General features: G+C 39.5%; 1 protein-coding gene across 2 annotated transcripts; it reads left to right on the top strand.

Moving 5' to 3' along the window:
* Positions 1–1,387: 1,387 nt before the first annotated feature.
* LOC148337112 (solute carrier organic anion transporter family member 3A1-like) lies at positions 1,388–21,845 on the top strand. Of its 2 annotated transcripts, XM_088297132.1 has the most exons (10): positions 1,390–1,924; positions 4,623–5,082; positions 14,233–14,331; positions 14,715–14,981; positions 15,831–15,995; positions 16,077–16,275; positions 16,365–16,500; positions 17,002–17,174; positions 17,879–17,943; positions 18,743–21,845. In XM_088297132.1, the coding sequence occupies exons 1-10, from the start codon at positions 1,757–1,759 to the stop codon at positions 19,120–19,122; spliced, it is 2,112 nt and encodes a 703-aa protein (XP_088153258.1). In that variant the 5' UTR covers positions 1,390–1,756; the 3' UTR covers positions 19,123–21,845. The 2 variants fall into 2 exon arrangements, with proteins under 2 accessions (XP_088153259.1, XP_088153258.1); XM_088297133.1 differs by lacking the exon at positions 14,233–14,331 and having other exon boundaries at positions 1,388–1,924.
* The last annotated feature ends 281 nt before the right edge of the window (positions 21,846–22,126 follow it).

Raw genomic sequence — 22,126 nt, 5'->3', positions numbered from 1 at the left:
TGTTACACTTGAACATTGATTTGTAACAGCAGCATTGAGAGTGAAAAATATCTGATCGTTTGCACGTTTGTGGGTACGACAGCTTATTGAATAGACTTGATGTTGCTTTCGACATCACCCACCTATTTATTGATGGAGACAATTTTTTTTTCCCATTCATATTTTATTTAAAACAGTTCCCGAGGGGTCATGTTTGTGACGTACTTTCTCAGGACAATTCCTGTTTTCCAGTAACTCTTTTACCAAGCAACAATTGCTCACATTTTTTTCCCCTTAGAGGTAAAGTACATTCACCTGCTTACTTGCATATCACTATTCACAAATTCAACTATTTACATTTTTTTTATGGATCCTATCCTAAGCTATTTGTAGAAAAACCTACCTATTCGTTGTTTTGTGCTTTTTCTATAATGCATGTTGTAGCTACCAATTTATATCTGTGACCACTGGGCTCAAGAATATTAGCTTCCATATCGTAGCATTTCAGGGGCAAAGGTGTTTAAGCGTCGTTCCTTATATAAGTTGAACTTGCTATGAGTGAGTGAGCTGTTCATAAGAGACCATTATCGTCATCCTCAATATGGTTCGCAGTGAATAAAAATCTGTATTATTGACTTATTTTATGAATGTTTGCCTTAGGGTTGATGAAGTAAAAGTCCAAGCAATACATTGGTGAATAAAACTAACTTTCTTTGGATCTTTTGGAAGCCACTGCTTCCATAAATCCTGTGGAGTAAAACGAGTCTAGTGCCCAGTGAGGAATAAAATTGAAATGTGTCATCAAAGAGTCATCCCTCTGATCCAAGCATTGTGATGGTCTTAGATTGGCTGGTCATGAGTCATGACTGGACCAAAATAACTTGTCCAAGGAATCTGGCCAGAATTTCCATGTAGTTACCTCTCCAGAGACCTTCGAACAAGTTGTTAGACTATCAACTATTTATCAGTAGCAGAAACCTTCTTATTGGCCAAGCTATTGAAAAAACTCGATGCTCTTTTGGAGGGGCTGCCTCTGGTAGTTGGAGTCACTCTAATACACGTGTGAGAGCCAACATAAAACAACCATGAAGACCAAGAAACCTTCCAGCAAAGTCAAACGACCGTTGTTGAGAAGAAAAAAATTAAAACCTTTTCTGATTGCCTTGCGCGTCATCAAATACATCACAATCAAATGATTTGGCCCCATAGTGACTTTACAACAACAGTAAAATGTGAGATGACCACAGGTGACAACCAGACCACTATTTTATGGATACATGGACTGTATGTTGGACCTCATTACCTTATGTGAGGTCTATCTATTGAAGTGCCCGCTGTTAATTTTGCGCGCACTTGCAAATATCGACAGTAAGACCTGTGGTCTTACTAGGTAAACCAGCGATGATGACGAAGAAAAGGAGGAGGCGCAGGAGCTGAGCACGTGTCGACGGGTGGGCGGAGCATCGTCATCCTTTGGCCGCCTGGAGGACGCAGGAGAATGCAGCTCGTACCCGGCCTGACCAGTCGCTACCGGTCCCTGCGGATGGCGATGTTGTAACATTGCGGATGCGGCGAATCGACCATTAGACGGCGTCGCTGACATCGAACCGGTGACGCGCGTGATGCCGAGTGGTCCAAGTCGGCGCCTCTAGCCCGGAGAGAGCTTCTCGCCCCTCTCTCTGCTGCGTGTGAGGTCCACGAGGCGCCGGATGATCGCCGCCCGGATACATCTGACCATCCCTCTGCGGCCGCGCGGAGCCTGAGGCTGCCTGCAGAGATGCAGGTGAAAAATCAGATGTGCAGCGAGCGCATCGGCGGCGGCGACGATGACCCAGAGCAGGACGACGTCAGCCAGAAGAAGACCTCGTGTTTTTCCAACATCAAGATCTTCCTGGTGTCGGAATGCGCGCTCATGCTGGCGCAGGGTACCGTGGGCGCCTATCTGGTGAGTGACTTCCTTCGTCATCCTCTTCGTCATCCTGTACATTGCTTGTGTTGTGTGCGCGTCCTTCAAACGCGCAGACAAGGCCGCGCAATCGAGTCATTAGAATGAGCACCAAACGGGCAGACGAGGCCTTTGCAGTAGCGGCATCGCTGCTTCTCCACCTTGTTGTTGTTTCCAAACGACGCTTTGCAGGAGGTTTACAACCTGCCGGTCTAGTGCAGGATGTCGCTTATATGCACTGCGGGCCTATATCAGCAGGTTCAGAGGGTCCAAAGTCTGGACGCAGCCAAAAAGGAACAATTTCACTTATGGGCCAGAATCAAAACTGGCACCAGATTCCCAAAATATGTTGTTTTAATTAGAGACTCTTATTCAATGTTGTGAATGATCATTGGTGCATATCTCCCCTACGATTGGCTGGCAAACAGTCCAGGGTGCACCGCACCTCTCAACTAACCCACCCCCATTTTCCATGTATTGAGTGTTTATCAGCATTTTATGGAGAATTGTTAGGGTTTAATTGTTTTATTTTCTCAGAATGAATTTCATTGGGCACACAAATGTTGCCTATTCATGGTTCGGCCAGTCCCAAACCCTCGCAAATAGCAGGTTTGTTGTTTAAAAAGATTGGATAGATTACTCCATCTTCTAATCGGATTAGGATCTGTGATCGTTTTTGTGTATTTTTTCTGTGATTGTGATCGTCTCCAAAATACTGATTGTGCAATGCCGATTCGTGGACCCTCACTATTGTTGGGGGTGAGGAACCAAACCCAGATGCAGAAGAAAGTAAATCTTCGAATAATGGGCAAGCCCAATAACATAAAACAAAAACGCTATTATACTTAAACCCAAATTTTTAGCCAAATTATGCTAGGTTGTGGAGCTTGATTTTGGACATTTCCGTTTGGTGGGGTGCTGCGACTAAATAAATGTTAAGAACCACTGCATACAGAAAAGCGATGAATGGACATAAAAATTGACTTGCGCAGTCTCTTTCAGGTCGAAAGCCGAAGTAATTGGCTGCAACCAGTGTTTGGAGTCTTGTTTGCTTCCGTTTGTTCACTTCAGCACAATCAGTGCGGTGTGTTACTCAGCTACGTTAAGATGGGAAAGAGAAATGATTCATCATTCCCATTTTTTTGTGTGTATGCCGCCATGCTTTTGTTGTGATCTTTCCGCCCATTTAGCTTTTAGCAATTTTTAAAAATATTTTGCAGACTTTAGTGACAGAGGTCCAACAAGCACCCTCCCCTACCACCCCACAACAACCTCCACCCCCCCAAAAATAAAATAAAAACATGTTTGTTTGCGTGCTGACCTTGGCTCACACTTACTTTGAGGAATGGAAGCACTGTGTCTGTTTGAAATGTCAATTCAAACTGCATTATCATTTTGCAGCCATGCACGCTCGTCCTTGAACGTTGACTAAATCAAAAGTGCACTTCGCTTGTTCATTTTCCCCAAACTTTTTATCTTTTATTGAATGGTGTCTGTTTATTTTCTGTCTCTCTTTCAAGAGCAGATGATTTTGTTTGTTGTTGCTCTGTTCCTTCATTTTCTCAACATTTGGAATGTCTGAAGGTCGTCACAGGACAGCAGCAAAACCTCATTGCAAGTTGGTTTCAATCAGACTAAAAGTGGACCGTCTTTACAATGAAACGCCACAGTTGCTTAAGCGGGCAGACTCATACTCATTTTTAAAATGTGAGCAAGTCCACATGACATGGGAAAAATGGGTGAGTGTGTGTAGCTGACCAACACACTACACTTCCCGCAAAACTGTCATAGTACGAAGACTAAACTGCGAGAGACAAATGGTGCCACAGGGCATACAGACTGCATAAAAATACAAAAAAGAACAAGAAATAGAAATGCCGGTGAACACCTTTAAAGAAGGGTACCCAGATCGTGCCAAATTTGAGCAAATTTCAGTCCTTTGCAATTAAAGTCTGCAAAAGCATGATTATCTCGAATAGATGATCCTGATGGATGATTATATTGCGGTGTTCTTAAGCGTGCTGAGATTTTATCTCCGTGATCTGCTCAGAAAATAATCGTAAAAGTTAAATATCTTCCATATTTATAATGGCAAAGCTTTATGTGTGTGGTCAACCGTGAATTAGCCCAAGCCACAGACTCCAATCGATGAAGACTTGAAAACGAATGATAGCCAATCAGGACACAAATAGAGGTTGGAAAAGTACTTGCAGTACAGATCCATCAAGTTAAAAAGGTACTAACTCTGAAATGTACAAAAGTAAAAACAAAAAAAATGAATTTCTGCTGTCGATTACACACAATTGCTTTCAATCGAGCTTTCCCATGCCGTTTCCTTGTTTGGATGCAGCCTGGATCAGGTGCCTCCATCTTGCTGCTGTACGTTTATTTCTTGTTTACAAGTCACCGAGATCTTAATCTGACTAAGAAAAAAAGTAACAAGCCTTTTTTGATTAAATGTGGAATAGGAAGTAGTGAAATCTGTTATCAGTTCTTCAGGGGGAAAAAAGGCAGAAAAATAAATATTAAAGCAAAGTGCCGATACCTGAAAATCTGTAGTACTTAAGCAAAGCAATGAAGTGTTTAAACTTTGTTACTTCCCACCAATCCTCACAAGTAATTCAGCACAACAACAGCTGACCTTTGGAGTTCCAATTTGCCCGTCAACTGGTCTTCTCTCTCTCCATTTTCTCGCCAGGTAAGCGTCCTGACCACACTGGAGAGGCGCTTTAACCTGCAGAGCGCCGACGTGGGGGTCATCGCCAGCAGCTTTGAAATCGGCAACCTGGCCCTCATCCTGTTCGTCAGCTACTTCGGCGCCAAAGCTCACCGGCCGCGGCTGATTGGCTGCGGCGGTATCGTCATGGCGCTGGGGGCGCTTCTGTCCGCCTTGCCCGAATTCCTCACCCACCAGTATGAGTATGATGCCGGCGACTCATGGCATGCAGAAGACGGCCGCGACGTGTGCTCCAACAGCTCGCGCTCGGACAACAACGACTCGGCGTATAAGTGCGGCGACCGGGCCAACACCAACATGATGTATCTTCTGCTGATCGGCGCCCAGGTGCTGCTCGGTATTGGTGCCACCCCTGTGCAGCCTCTGGGGGTGTCCTACATTGACGACCACGTTCACAGGAAGGACTCCTCTCTATATATAGGTAAGCTTTGCCAGAGGAAGGGAGTAAGTCATATAGTGCTAGTGACAACAGAGAAGTAATTGTTTGCCATACACGTAAGAACGCATAAACGGCCTGCCCACTGAAAAATTATGGGCTTACACCCCTGTTGTCACTTAATATCTTCATTCATTTTAAATGTATTTATATCGTTATTGCTGTTTGTCCGTGCAGAAGATGGAAGGTTAAACTGTGGTTTTGAGAGTTGTAGTTTTCTTTACTGGATAACACAATACTTGGTGACCTTTTTTTTTTTTTATCTTGCACGTGACAAGTAATCAATATATTAAAAAATAAAAATAATGCTAAAACTAATAAAAACTAACGAATCTGTTCTAAAAAAATAGTTAACTTAAACTTGTAAAATAAATTAAACTGCAAAAATCTTAGTAAACATAATTTATTACATTTATATACAAGCACACAAATAAGTAGACCTTGTACATGATATACAGTCGAGCCCTGCTTTTCGGAAAAATCTGCGTATAATGGACATCTATTGAAATGCTTTTTTTTTTTTGAAGCGCCGAAAATTCTTTAAAAAAAAATCTGATTAAAAGTCAATATCTTTGCCACGAGGAAGGAGAGGAAATAATAAAATAGGGGAACCCCTCCCCTAAATTATTTTTAAACATTTTGAAAATATTTCTTTTTTGAAAAAATCTGTGAATATGAAATGCTTTGGTTGGCGGGTCAACCGAATTCGATTGTAGTATTTTGTCTGCTCAAAGTCACACACTAAAACCCCACAGGAAATGGATGTGCTCATCATTTTTAGTTTTATGTTAAGCTAAGATAATCGTCTGCCAGATATTTTATACACTTAATTCCACAAAGGACGCACGCACACACGCTTCATCCTGTCTGCCAAAGTTGCTAAGGCAACAGTGCAGAGGCAGACAGCGAATGAGGATGCTCATGTTCCTTTTCATCTTGGAGGGACTGAATCACAATGAGACCAAATAGAATGGAAATGAAATAAATGTCACGTATCATGTTGCAAATCTCCGTCTACATCAGGTTTCCAAACATTTATTGAGGAAGGGTACAAATTTTGAACTAGACAAAGTTTCGCAAAAAGTATGAATGTCGAAATAATTATGATCTTGTCTCAATTTAGTGGTAAATTTACTAATTTGCGAGAATTATTTGAACACAAAGCTGATGTGCTTGAAGAAGAGCAAAATTGGTAGATTAACATGATTTATCGAATCGAGCTTTTGGTTACTTACTGAATTTATTGAAATGAAAATATTGGTGAAATTGATTATTTTTTCATGAGTAGTATTTTATTTATTTCTCTCCAGAAATAATTGGTTCATTTATTTATAAAAAAAAAAAAACAATTTGACGTAAGACATAACGATTATTTATTTATTGATTGATTTGATAAAATAATTAGGTTATTGTAATGAATTAATTCAAAATTAATACAATTACAAAAATTAGACTGAAATACACTGTTCAACAAATGTTTACAAATTTTTTAAACAGATTAAAACATTTCTGAGACTACTACTACTATTAATAATAATGCATTTTTGAGTGAGGTTAGGGTTAGATTCAGCAACAGATGTTTATTTTTTTTTTATCCTTAAATGTTTAACAATAAATTACAACAAATGATAAAATCTGTATTGCGCAAGTTTTTGTGAGCCGCACCTAAAAAAATGAATGAATATATCTCAAAACCCTGACAGATTACAGAAAAGTAAAGGCATTTTTTAAATAATCAAAAATGTATTTAGGGACACATAAAGCCATATCTTAAAATTTGCTGTAGTGCAGTTGTGTTAAGTCTCATTATTATTATTAAAATGAAAAAATTTTCATATTCTACATACCATGACCGTCCCTCTGCTGCAGCCCTTTAATTGCACCCGGCTCCTCTCGTTCATTTTTTTTCCCCCTTCCTTCTTTTTAACAATGGCTCTTTAGCCGCTCGGCGTTGTTTTGCGGATCTCTGAGCGCCAAGACACGGCTGGCGTGAAAGCTAACCCTCTGAATAATGCAGTGTGACACAGAAGCAGTTAGGAGTTGTTTAGCAAACACGGCAGCCCACCATTAAATATTAAGCACAAACACTTGGTACCGAGAAGCGAAGGCTGCCTGCGGGCGCCCAGCCGATCGATAGCCGTCTCTGAGCGGGATTTAGTCCACCGGGAACACTCTGGCAAGTACTTAGTACTTAGCAATTGAGAGGAGCTCGCCCACAATGCACCTGTGTCAACTCGGTGTGTGTGTGTGTCTCCTTATTAAGGTCAAACAGTCACATTCATAAATCAATTTGTTTCTTTCTTCAGTCATGGTCTCATTAACTCTGATGTGCCAAGATGAAATACAAAATTTGCGACTCGTTTCTTTCCTCCCACACTATACTTAATTCCTTCAATGCTTCCTTTCCTCCTCCAGCCTTCCTTCTATCGTCTCTACCTTCTTTCCTAGCATCTTTTCATATAACCTTGATTCCTTCCTTCTGTCTTTTGTTGTTATGCGGTTTCTTACTTCCTTTGTTGCTTTAATTCCTTCCATTCGTGTTCCCTTCTTCCGTCTGCTTTCCTTCCATCTTTCCTCACATGCTTCCTTTCATCATCCTTTCTCCATTGCTCCATCCTTCTTTCCAACTGTGTCCATCCTTACTTTCTTTTTTCCTTCGCTCCTCCTTTTGTTTGGTTTATTGTGCCTTCCTAACTTCCATCCGCCTTCCTTCCTTCCTTCCTTCTGCCCTTACTTCATCACGTAATCCTTATTTCATTCTGTCAGCCCTCTTCCGTCTTTTATCCTTCTGCTCCTCCACCATTATTTTTCCTTGCTTCCTTCCTTCCATCCTCCCCTCCTGCCTCCCTTTCCGTCCAATATAGCATCCTTTAATCCTTTCTTCCTTCCCCCTGCTTCTTTCACAACTTTCTCCTTCCTTTCCCAGCTACTTTCAGCCCCTCAGTACTGTTTCGCATAAAATGACAAATGATCTTCCATGGGAAAAAAAATTACAAATCCATTTGATTTTGTGCAAATCTGCATATAATGCATATAATTGTAATTTGATTTTCTTTCTTTTGCCATTCAAGTGACATTGAAAGCAGCCTGATAAGAAGCGTAAAACAAAAATATAGTGTTCCAGATTGTATTTTCTTGACTTATAGAAATGTATTGGAGGAGCGACCAACAAACAAATGCGAAAGACAGAGTCCTTTTAATTTAATTTAAACATCTTCCATGACCTTGGAAGTATCCTGAAAACATGTACATCACTTTTACAAACTATTTACTTTTTTATTGTTGTTTTAGTCAAATAAAAAGCAGTCCTGCTCTTCAACAATACAAACGGCAGTTGTCTTTGCCTAATTGTAATGTTTTTCACCAAGACAGGAGTCTGCTGTTGGCAAACAAATGGCCATCTTTACCCACTAATTGGCTTTGTGTCCCTTATTTTTTTCCCCAAGATGGGCTCTTGTAGATTTCATTGTCCATTCAAGAGGGCCTGGTGTAGAAAGCGCCAACACAAGCTGCTCTTGTGAGGAAACCACATAGTAATTGGATTATTGATTGTTGTCATTGGTAGTGACTGATACCTCCAGCTCAGACAAGTGACCCTCCTGTCTGATGCATTGCTGGTCCAACCTCCCACCATTAAACAAGTGTGCTGTCTCATCCTTCAGCCTCTGCTAAAGCAGCCCTTCAATACATTGCGACAGTCCTTGGACTTAGGAAAGCCCCAATTTGCTATGTTTTTCTTTTTTTTTTTTTTAATTACAAACTGTCCTTTGGTCAACGTTTTTGTTTTGTGTGACGAGCCAAAATTCAAGTTTCCAGTGTGCTTCAGTTACCGATTAAATTAAAAGATTAATTTTCAAATGGAATATTTTGTGGGAACTGGAATGGATTTTTTCCAATTCAATACAATTTGAGTTGCAGACCTAGTCTTGGTACAAATGAAACATTTATGACACGATAACGTTGTACTTCAGCTTTCCATAAAAGTCCGCTTGTGAAACTTCTGATTAAATGGTCCAGTTAATCCGGCATCGGTTTAGTACGAGCTAAAATGCGTCTCCTTATACACAATTGGGTCACGTTGGCAGAAGGCCGGGTGGAAGGTTCCTCATGGGAGAGGCTCAGGCTGTCCTAATCTTCATGAACCATTGAGCCACTGTCCAACATATTTCTGGTCCACCTGACACATTTATTTGCTTTAAAGCATTTTTTTATTATTATTGTTAAAGGGGATGTCAAACCTAAAAAATAATTTACGGAAAATGTTCTATGCAGTCTTACGAGTCGAAACATGGCATTGTGATTAAGATTGCGTTTGTCCATTATGAGTTACACCAAAAAATCCACCTGTTTTTAGCCATGTCAGGGAGCCTCCGTTTTTTTTTCTCACTTCAGTCGACTGAAAATGACATCACTGTTGCTCAGGGCTCAGCTAACGACCAATCATGGCTCAGCTTCAGAATATAGGTGTGCCATGAATGGTCGTTGCCGATAATTGTTCACAATGCATGAAAACATTTGATACAATTCACATACGGTATTTGTTTAAAAATATGACATTCATACAGTGCAATAGATATAAGCTACAAAAGACTTGTTTACAGTGGACACAAGAAACCCACAGCATCTCTCCTTCTCCACTTTCCCGGCCGTAATGCGTGTAATGAAGCGCTGCGAGGCCACTGCAGCAAAATGTTTGCACTCCGCTGGAGTGCTTGCACCGAGAAAGCAGCGGACGCTGACTCAGCACTCGGCCCGGCCTGGCTTTTCATTGGTGCACCTTTGCCAGCGTGCCGCTGAGTGCTGCCGTGTGAAATGATTACTGCGACCCCATCCCTCTGTGGCGTTCGTTACACAACATGACCACTGGCCAGCACCTTTGTCGTCCTCAACATTCCATAATGCTCTTAATCAGTCATAACCCCAGTTATTTGCAACGTGCATCGACCTCATTAGCTTTTTTCCTTTCCAGCACTTTCATCTCAAAACAGTTCCCTGTTTTTTTTTGTTGTAATATCTCTATGACATGCTTCCCTCGAACACTTCAATGTGCAATCGAGTAAGTGCTGCTTATCAAAAGCTTACGCTGGTAGCTAAAGCTAATCTCGCATCCAACAAAACGGCTTGGCTTACATTTGGGCTTTGCTGTAGTGTTTTGCCCCACTGCACCTCAATTGCGCAAAGCTACTACTGGCTAATGTAAGCAGTTTTACATAGGCCACATTTAAGACTAGATTTGGTGTCAAGCAACTATGTTGATATGAGAGGAGAAGCTTCATTTAATCAGGTCATTATAGCACTTTATATATTCAAGGATTCATGTATTACAGTCTTACCCTTTTTCCTTTTTAGCATTCACAGCCTTCTCCACGTCCCCATAGGCATCTTTAAAATAACAACAATCAATCGTATCTACTTGACAACCGGAGCAGGAAGTTAACGACATTGCTAACCAAAACAGCAGCATTGACTGAAGCAAAGGAACAGTCTGCATGAATTTGTAGAAAGTGTGGCGTCTTATCAATATTGGAAACAAATTCCCTTTTTCCTGTTAATGTCGCACATTTTTCACCGCCATTTGTTCACAAAGCTTAGTTACAACGATGGCCCTGTAGGCCAATTGTCTGTAAAAAAAAAAAAAAGCAGACAGGAACTCCAAGTGTTACCTGCACAGTCCTAAATATCAACTTATGTCGTTAAAGATAATTAGTTTAGTCCTTTTTATTTGGTTTTGACTTCCACTTTTACTTGATTTAAAAATTATAATACAGAGGTAATCCTGTTTAATGTTATTCCAAAGATGTGTTTGCGCCCCATCTGCAATTGCGTCAGTGAACTCCCCCGCCTCTATTTGTTTTAAGGAATTAAGTATGAATAAAGACATCCATTTCCTGTAGAAACCTGTGAGATCGTTGATCCTACCATATTCATGATCACACGATACATAACAATTGCGCAATAATGGATGCAGTAGGAAAAAGTCACATGTGACACATTGATAGAATTGATTTAGCTATGTAACCGTTTTTTTTTTCTTTAAAGATGGAGTAATACGGAAAATGTAAGACAATGACAATATCAATATCAATAAAAAAACATTGGAAATATGTATCATACAAAAATGCAATACATCCCAGTTACCTGCATTATGATTAGATCACATTATTTTTTTATATATTTTTTTATTTTCAGTTTTTTTTTTCTTTAGTATTAAAATGAGTGAATATCTTCCTCCTTGCTGTGATTTGTCCTTTTCAAATGTCTCTCATCACCAAGTTCCCTGTAGGCTCTTTGTTTGTTGACCTTCCCCCTCTCTTATTTATTCAAGTGGACAATCTGTCAAGCTGCCACCTGCAAATGTCTGACCACCACTGCAATGACAACAAAAGCCAAAAGTGATGTCTTTAAAGAGAACAAATAGTAGGCTAACAACGGATCCCACCACTAGGCTACAGACTAGGAAAAACACACTGCTTAGATTAAGTCATAATCAAATAAGAACAATGAATTGTGCAGATGACCTAAACCATCGTTGATTCATTAAGGCGCTCAACTAATGCTTGTGACAGTGATGTCATCTTGTTGCCGGGCAGAATTCACAGGGCTCTGTAATTCCTTAATAGACAAATGAAAAATCCTTGATGAATTCTAGTATGGAGTATAAATGAATTCCCTTTTTCTTGTCACGTTTACAACAGATTTTTTGCCTGGCAGAATTCACAGATCTCATTAATAGCTACCCCATCAGCCAATTAAAAAAATCATAGTGAATTCAAGTGTAGAATCTAAACAAATTCCCCTTCCTTTTACACATTTACAGCACCTTGTTCCCAGGCGAAGTTCGTAAGGTTTCATCTGAATTACCATAGGCCCATTTAAAATTAACTAAATCGATTATATCCAGTATCTGTCAGTATCAGGACATCAAACCTGTTGCTAATCAAAACAGCAGCACAAAGTTGTTTAATGCTCCTTGTTGCCAAACAGAGTACGTATGGTTTGATTTAATTTACCTTTATAGGTGGGTTTTACACAAAAGAAAGTTCAAAGTTGCCCTGCACTAAAACACATACATTTGGGACTTACTCACCCAAAAAAATCTGTTCACGAGACAGTTGAATCCGTATCTATTGTAATCTGTAATCTATTATTTTTTTTTTTTTGCTTCTTTCATATTTTGAAATGACTTAGACGTTTAAACATACAGTCGTACACAGTGCAAATAGAATTATGTTTCATCCTCGAGGTGATTGTGTTTATTATTTCGCGTAATAGCACTGCTGATTTATAGTGCTGCTTCCTTCTAATGTGTTTTCCAATGTCCTCATAAAGGCCCGCGTTGATTCTTCCGGTGTCATATTCCACTCATTGCCTCTCACGTCTGCGGATGTTGCTGCAACGTCAGTATGAGATTTATGTTGGCCTCGGAGTGCTCATTACAAGTTTTATAGTGCCGGGCGACTGAATTAAAACGGACATTTAATACGTTGAACGGGGGCTTTAATTGTGTACATTTGCCGTTGGAGGTTTATGAGAAGGAATACTATAGAGCAAGCAATTGTATTACATTCTTATGCCACACTGAGATCTGTCCAAATATTATAAACAGCAACCCATCATACAGTTCATATTCATGTCAATTACCTCATTGCATTTGAAGGAGTCCTAAATATTTATTGTAATAATTTTGATGTTTTTTCCTAAAGGTGGTAGATGGGTTCATTCATTCATGTTTTAATTCATTTATCCCATAAATTTATTGGTTAATAGATTTATTGTAATTAATACAATAGCAAAATAATTGGTTAATAATAAATTAAATTATTTTTTTTTTCGTTTAATGCATTTTGATTATTTAATAAATAATTGATTAAATCAGTTTAAATTATAATTCATAATGAAAAATATTTCATTATTTTTAATAAAGTATTTTGCATATTCATTTTCAATTGTTCTAATTTGCTATTTATTTTTGACAAATCTTTTTTATGGACACTTTGATACATTTTAAAGAATTTGGTATTAATTTTTCAAATAATTGATAAAATAATTAATTCAATTAATAAAATACAAAAATATTTTATTGTTATAATAAACCATTTACATATTGTCAGTGTGAGGCAGTAATCTCCTTTGTCCAAATTACTAAACGGGATAAAAATGGCTTGCTTTGTTTGATAACGCAACCCCGTCTCAGCAAGCACGCCGTTGTTTTGGGCGGGGTGTCTTCCCTCAAAAGTGAAAGTTTTGGGGCTGTAAGGATTTTTTTTTTTAACTTCATCACTAAATGACCAGGTCCATCTGTCTGCTTTAAAAATCAATTGTGCCACACCTGTGTTTCCAGTGCACCTAATCATTGTCTGGTTAGTGTATATAAGCAATCACACTAGTGGGCCCACTGCGGTCAGACGACTTGCAACTTGAGACAACTTCCTGTTTGATTATTTATGATGGTGCGGGCGTAGCCATAAATAATTGAGCTGCACATTACGCACAGTTCAAATACATCCATCTCAACAAGAGACAATATGGTTTTGAAAATTACAAAGGTCAAAAAGCTAATGCAGAACACATTGATACACTTTTACCAATGATAATTCAGTGAATATAAAAGTAGGCTATTCATGCGACATTAGAAGGGATTCCTATAAATGTGTTACATAACAGAAATTTAAATATGTGGTAGGTTGGAGGTATTTAATATTAAATATGGTGTAAATATGGTAGGTTGGTAAATACACATTAAATGGGATGTGAATGGGGTTTATACCAAATTTGATGTAAACGGGTAGATTAGCGGCGTATACATTACACATTGTCAATATGTTACATTAGAAGTATATTCAGGTGGGTATTGTGTCATTGTAAATACTCAAATAAATTAAATCAAGAAAATTGTCACAAAATCTGAATAGACAATGATTTCATTTTAGTACTTTGATATAATACGTAAAATGGCCACAATTCAATAGCTCATCCAGAATATTGTATACAGACTGGTACATGATCACCGAGTGTATTTGAAGGCTGGCTCCGTTTCGCATCATTTAAGCACAGCCTTTGGTTGAGTGGCGCCCTCTGCTGTACATTAAGGTGAAACGCACTCTGATTGGCATTCACGCTGTTGTTCTCTTGCAGGTATTTTATTTTCCACCTTGGTGTTTGGGCCCGCTTGTGGCTTCATCTTAGGTTCTGTCTGTACCAAAGTCTACGTTGATGCCGTCTTCATCGATACCAGTGAGTTCGACTTTTTTTTTTTTCCCAAATACATCCAGTACAGAGAATGGATGGATGGATAGAAATGTGTGCTTGTTATTTTTGTTTCCAGTGGGTTGGTAACTGACAAATAGGTGCAGTAACCACTGTTTTATTTAATACAGTACAGTGAAATCTTAACACCTGCTTTGGGAAATACTTATCCCCTCAAAACATGTAAATATGTCAAGACAGACAAACAAATCTACTAGTAACACCACTCAAACTACAAAAAAAGTTTCTTTTCATCTGTTTTTTATGGGTCAATTTGACACACTACTGTATGACGACACTCATAAAAATATATTATTATACTTTATACAGTACAAACAAATGACATAACATGGTCCTCGTGTCCCATTCAGGTAAGCTAGACATCACCCCAGAAGACCCTCGCTGGATCGGGGCCTGGTGGGGGGGCTTCCTCCTGTGCGGTGCCTTACTCTTCCTGTCGGCCCTCTTCATGTTCGGCTTCCCTCAGGCTCTGGACGAGCAGGGCCTGGACGGCAGCGGGGAGAGCGAGCAGGCCATGCTGCCTTCTCCTCTCAGCCTGGACTACCAGGACAAAGTACGGGGGGGCATCCACGGCTTTGACTTGAACAGCGGACTCTCCGTATGCCAGCATCTCAGAGGTGCAGTACATACTTGAAATATCATGGAAATATGCTATGTTAGCACTGAAAAAAAATCATGGAAAATGATTACATTTACAATAGTACATATGCATCCCATATAGTATATTAAATGTACATACATTAAATATGTTCTAATGATATAATATGTAAATAATAATATGTAATTAGAGTTGTCTTGGCACACTCTGAAACAATTGAGTCACAAATAACTCAGTTTTGGGGTAAAAAATTTAACGGTCCACTACTTGGTTTAATTTGACCCAACTTTGTGGGTAGTTTTTTTACAAACCAACCCCAAAAATTGGGCTGTTTCGTACAAAACAACGCTAGGTCGAATTGACCCAATTAGAAGATCGGTCCGTTTTTTTGGTGTATTATGATTATAGACACGTAAACATAATTTTACGAACGTAATTTCCCGTGAATAATGCTTTTAAATGTCTTTTACGCTTTTATTTCACTGTTCTGCTGTCATCGCATCGGAAACAGGAACTAAAACATCCGCAACAAGTTATTATATTATCTAGATTTAACACTACTTGAATTTGTAACATTACACAAGAAATATCATGTTGGAATGTAAGTCCAGACACTGGTAAACGTCTAGAAAATGTGAAAAATGTTTGTATGACTTTTGTGCAAAATCTGGGGGAGAGTTTTGCGCTTTTTTTTTTTTTTTGGATTTGCCAAAATGTTTATTCATGGGAAATTGCGGTACATGTTACATCAGACGTATGCATGCTGCAATATGGCACATGTGAGGTGTTGACACATTAAATGTGGCGTAAGAATGTTAGTCAATGTTTATATCCTCCATTTTGAATTGTTGTTGTGTGATTGTTGCAGTGATCCCGCGGGTGACCAGGCATCTTCTGTCCAATCCGGTGTTCAGCTGCATCACGCTGGCAGCCTGCATGGAGATTGCCGTGGTTGCCGGTTTCGCTGCTTTCCTGGGCAAATACCTGGAGCAGCAGTTCAACCTCACCACCTCTTCAGCCAATCAACTACTAGGTAGGCGGGGCGTTTGCCTCCCCCGTTCTCGCTCATTGGAACTTTCTGACGTAAAGCGCGGCGGTGGGGTTGTGGTTCCAGGCATGACAGCCATCCCTTGCGCCTGCCTCGGCATCTTCTTGGGCGGTCTCCTGGTGAAGAAGCTGAACCTTTCGGCCCTGGGCGCCGTGCGTATGGCCATGGGCGTCAACCTTGTGTCCACGGCCTGCTACGTCTCCTTCCTCTTCCTGGGCTGCGACACTGGCCCTGTCGCCGGGGTGACGGTCGCCTACGGCAACGAGTAAGTCAGATCACAAGCCTGTGTCGGTCAGCATGGATCCATGCACATGAATGTACTGTATACGTATATTTCTGTGACGTGCGTTGCAGGACGCTGCGGCACTGGCAGCGACCCGAGTCTCCTTGCATCAGCAGCTGCAACTGTTACACAGCTTCGGTGAGCCCTGTGTGCGGCTCCAACGCCGTCACCTACCTCTCCGCCTGCTTCGCCGGCTGCACCAAACCGGTGAGTGAGCACACACTCAAACACACGGGTGAGTACCAATATTTTCACGCTTACACATGTTATCACAATTGAGAAATATAGTGGATCATATTTTATTAGATACTAGTTGGTCAGAGAGCTCCTCCTGTTTCCTTTGTCCTCAGTTTGGTAGGTGCGCCGCTAACACATATTTGATTGACTGAAAAAGTTGTATAACTATTGTGTCTACCGGGTGTGGGTGGCAGCTTTTTCGCCCTTGTATAATGATCTTGTTTTCAATGCTACATCGAATGCAGGGGGTACAGTCCACGGGCCATGTGCGGTCCATTGAGTGTTTCCATTATCAAGAGTGAAAAATATATGCTTTTGAAATGAATTATAATGGACACATTTCTACAGGTTTATTGTGTTTTTGTTTTTTGGGGGGGACGGGGGGATTGTATATATTTTTGCCCTCATTGAGTGAATTACCTGCACTCTGCACAAAATGGCGCCTTAATGGTCCCGTGTGCTGTTTATCAGAACCTCACAGGTTGCACGTGCATCTCAAGCAGTGTTGAGGAGGCGGTGGCTCTGCCAGGCAAGTGTCCAAGTCCAGGCTGCCAGCAGGCCTTCCTGACTTTCCTGTGCGTCATCTGCCTGTGCAGCATGATCGGAGCCATGGCCCAGACGCCCTCCGTCATCATCCTCATCAGGTCAGGACTGGGACCACTTAAGTTCGTTTGGACCCAAGTTGTAGAAGATAAATGACACTCTTTGAACTCACCGCACTGCTGTTATTGGTTAAATCCACGTCACATGATTGATGGACACCATGTTGCCAACCAGCGACATTGCCTTGCGTTTGCCTTGTAGACTGCTGTAATATGTTCCATTGCATCCTTTCACAAAAAATCTGATATCAAGCTAGTATTAATCAAACAAAATCTAGTTTCATTACTTGAAACAGACAAATAATTTATTTTGTGACAAAAAGATATTTTTGAAAAGGAAGGTACGATGTCCAACAGTTGACATGTGGTACTACTAGTGAAGCGCTAGATGTTAAATGGTACCAGTTAATAATGTCACTTGTGGTGCGAGCAGCACACAGTTGTCATCTGTGGCACAGTTTTGCCTCACGAGTAGCATGTAATTGTCCTACTATTTTGCTCAAGTTGTCCTGCAAGTGTATATAATGCAATAGTGGACAGCTGTAATGAGAAAAAAAACGTTACTCATTCTACTAGTGTGCTGAATCTACGGACAAAATGTGTAGTGGTATAATGTAGGTCACAAGCCGCAGCTTGTAGCCACCAATTTGGAAAGAGGATTTATGGACACCTACACTACTGATACTACAACTACTATTACTACAACTAGTAATACTATTACTTGGTTGATGTCTTGGCTTCTTCAGGACTGTGAGCCCAGACCTAAAGTCCTATGCCCTTGGGGTCCTCTTCCTGCTCCTGAGACTCATCGGTAAGGTGACACACAGCAGCACATCTCACAACTTTGAAGCACTCAAAGTCCTTACTTTACCTTCCATACACTTATTACAGCCCGGCTCCTGCCATAATATCACCACACTATTTCTCAGACTATTACTACACTGTGTAAAAGAAAATGGAGCTAAAAGAGCAAAGCTGTTCCATGCAAAAGTCAATGTAATATCCCAGTGAAAATCTAACGGGAAATTAGCATCAATCAATGTATTTATCTATCTTCAAGTTGTATCAGTCATTTGTTACAGAGGTTAAAGAATATGTATAGTTATAGAAGTCGCTTGCAGAGGATAAAGAATATGTGCCTGTGAGTATTGTATTGTCTTATTGTCTGTGTACATGTGTTGATGCACCATTTGTGTTTAAATATATGTTTGCATACAGTTTTAGAACAATGCCACATAGATGCTATTTGTTTGTCTGTCTTTAGCGTTTCCCATTATGTGTTAGCGTTAACATGAAGCTGGCAGGCAAAAGGTCAACTTTGCGCTTGTTTTTAATAACCTGAATAACATATTATATTGATTTTATTGACAGTAAACTGCGAGTCGCAATAGATGACAGAGAGAAAATACAAAACTGTGCCTATCAAAATTTTTTAAAAATGTATTCACAGTATGGCACCAATGCACGCCAATCTAAAAAATAAACCTATAATATCTTTTCAACTGGAGGTGCAACTATCACGACTGTTATTCCAAATACCACTATTATTATATCTGCTGCTAGAGATCACAATAATGCTGTATTTTCTGTGTTTGTGGTCCCCGGTCCAGGCTTTATCCCACCGCCACTGATCTTCGGCATGGGTATCGACTCAACGTGTCTCTTCTGGAGCTCGGTGTGCGGCGAGAAGGGCGCCTGCATGCTGTACGACAACGTGGCCTACCGCCACCTGTACGTCAGCATCGCCATTGTGCTCAAGTCGTCGGCCTTCCTGCTCTACGCCACCACGTGGCAGTGCTTGAGGCGCAACTACAGGAAGTACATCAAGAGCAGCGAGGGCTACCTGACGCCCACCGAGCTCTTCTCCTCCAACATGACTCTGGACCGCCTGGGCAAGGAAGCGGCCCACTCGGACGCCGCCAGCCGGACCAAGTTTGTCTTCAATCTGGAGGACCAGGAGCCGTCCGACAACATGGAGTCGGTCTTGTAGTCGCGACGGTGACGCGCCTGGCAGGATTCTCCTCATCAAGAACTTCATCTTCCTCTTCGCCGCACACAAAGGTTGCACTAAAATCATTTTCATTTTTTACAAAAGGATGGACATACTTGAAATTATTTTTATTTTTCAAACTTAACAGCATTTATGTCAAGGATAGTATTGCTGCTGTCCAATTAAAAGCATGTAGCTCCATATTTTAGGTGCGCAAAAAAAAAACGTTTTTTGTTTGTTTGTCTGATAGGAAAACAAACAGTCATTTATTTGTTTTAACTGGGGAAAAATAGCTTTCACATTTAGTTTTGTCTGAAAAAAAACAACACATTATTTTTATTTTGGCTGCAGACCAAAAAAATGGTCTGACTCATGAAATATTTTCATACAATTTGGAGATTCTTCTTTTTTTTTTTTATTTGGACGCCAACCATATACATATTCATATAAGCATTATAAATAGGTTTAAAAATCACTGTTAGATTAAATTCTTTAAATAAGATGCTATTATATATTACATATTAATGTGAACATGTTTTAATTAGAAAATATTATGTTATTTATAATAATTCAAGTCTATCAACTATTGATGAAATTGATTAGATTAGTCTAATTTATCGTTTGTAGCTACTCAACTAGCAATTAAATGACAAGTTGTGACACTTGAATATGGAATTTGCACATTTTGTTTCAACGTAAATGGATTTTATCAGTGGATCATGGTTTATTCATAAGAAATTGATGGAAATAAACAATAGGGAGAAGGCCATCACAGTTGCAGTGGAACCTCTAAAGTCCAAGTTCAGATTTCATGTAGAAAATAATGAATGTAGAATTAGTCAGTTCCTGGACAAAAATGGCCAAGCTGACTGTTTTAACGAACACTTTAAAGTTTTGCAAGTGTAAAAAGTAGGGAACCACAAGTAATGGGAAAAAGAAGTGGTGACTTGGATGACACGGACACTGGAGGCTTTGAATGTTTCATCACTTCATGTCTATTCTTCTCTTGTTGAGCCAAAGAAAAAAAGAAAACACCTACAGAGTTTATCGTTGGATGCTCGCTGAACTGAACTCTGGACTTTTAAGTGCAGAGGTGGGTGATAATGATTCAATAACAAACAAAGGTTTGTTTCAAATAGAGCAATTATAGAAATCTATTTGATTTATAATTATTGTAAAAGCTAGCAAAATATCAGATATGAACATCAAATATAATTTTTAAAATAACTAAAACATCAAAATCACAAAATGGAAAACATTTAAAAGATTTGTATTAATAAAGAAAAAAAATAATCTAATGGAATTACAATCTGAAATAATGAAAACATTAAGTGCAAATTTAAAAAGAAATAAACAAAAAAAAAAACATATTAAAGCAACAATAACTACAAAGGATATCATGAAATGCTATTCTAAAGACAAGTAAATCCAGAGACAACTTAAACAGGAATACATCCAATGCACAAAAATCAACAATTATTATATCAAGTGTATTTCCAAAAACATCTACATTCATCAAATGCCATGTAAAACAACAACTTTAAACGATCATTTTAAGCACCAGAGGACAACTAAAACCAAAAACACATTTATTAAGATATCAAATACGACTGTAAAAATACACCAAACTTCCAAATCAACTAAAACTAAAAACTTTAAAGGAAAACATCATTTGTATTGAGAATCAAATGAAATGGCAAAAATGACAATGGAGATAAGGAAAGGAAAATTAAACATCAAACCAAGTGTCCTGTCAAATTGGACTTTGGAGGTTCTGCTGTGTTCACAACACGACACCTTCAATGTAGCGTGTTGATGTCAATGTAGCAATCAGCACAGCTTATATATCACGCAACAACAACACAACATCATCCTCATGGAGTTCATATCCGTTCCCTCCCCCGCGTGTACATACAAAGTGCCAAAGTGACGCATCATCATCATCATGGACCAACACCACAAACCTCCTCCAGCTTGTATGTAGCCTCTCCGCGACCGACCAATGGCGCACATAAGCAATGTGTTGGGTGTCTGTGCTCTAGACGAAAGTAGGATGTCCTTCACTGTTGCTCAGTAGAACTTTCATCAAGTGGACGTGCTCGTTTCCGTTTGCATCCACGTCGCCGAAAACATGGCGGACGAATGAGCGCAACCGACTTTAGCGTGCCTGGAACGTCCTCGACGACTGACTTGTTGCCGTGACATGAAGAAGTTGACGCTGTTTTTCTTTTAGCACTTCAAATGTTTTTTGCCTTGTGATGCGAAAAAGTAACCTTTAGAACAGCAATGCCTTTTTTTTTAATTGTGCGAATGATGATGAAGAATTCTTTATATTTTTCATTATTCCTGGTAGTTTTTGAGGCAAACGACCTTGCCCACGTTTCTCAACACAGAATTCATTACATCTTGGGAACATTCCCCAAATTCCAACAGTTTTTTTCTCCACAATTCCACATTTTCCTTGAAAATCAATCCCCTTGAAATGAGGCACTTTTTTTTACCATAAAATCCTTTGGATTGCACACACCAGTTTATAATACGCCCCACCCAAAATCTGTTAGGTACTGCCCAGGTGCTGGTAAACGACAATGAAATATATAAGTTATTTATTTTTTGGGCCAAAAATCGAAGTTATTCACTGGATTTTCCACATTTCTCTAATCATTCCAACTTCAAACTGTTCATCTTATTCAAGATATCTAGAATAATTTATTACATTCCCCAAATGACCAAATGATTTACTCTTCCGCATAGTTCACGACTATATACCCAAATGAATAGATACATTTTGTTTTCAAATCCTCTATCGTTTAATGTAGCTTTGTTTCAGTCACATTATTTTCCTTTTTTCTATTTCAATTCATTGCACGACATTTCAATTCTGCATCAGCTCTTTCTATAGAAATTGCAAGCTCTAGTTATGATGATGAAATGTTGCTTTGTTTTTATAAACGTGCATTGTGGTGACCTGGTCATAGGTCAACTCTTTTTTTTTTTTTTTTTT

The sequence above is a fragment of the Idiotropiscis lumnitzeri genome, chromosome 5, assembly GCF_059441095.1.
Source record: "Idiotropiscis lumnitzeri isolate Australia: NSW breed Sydney's pygmy pipehorse chromosome 5, RoL_Ilum_1.0, whole genome shotgun sequence".
In the NCBI taxonomy this organism is placed as follows: Eukaryota; Metazoa; Chordata; class Actinopteri; order Syngnathiformes; family Syngnathidae; genus Idiotropiscis; species Idiotropiscis lumnitzeri.
This window is presented reverse-complemented; position numbering and strand designations above follow the sequence as displayed.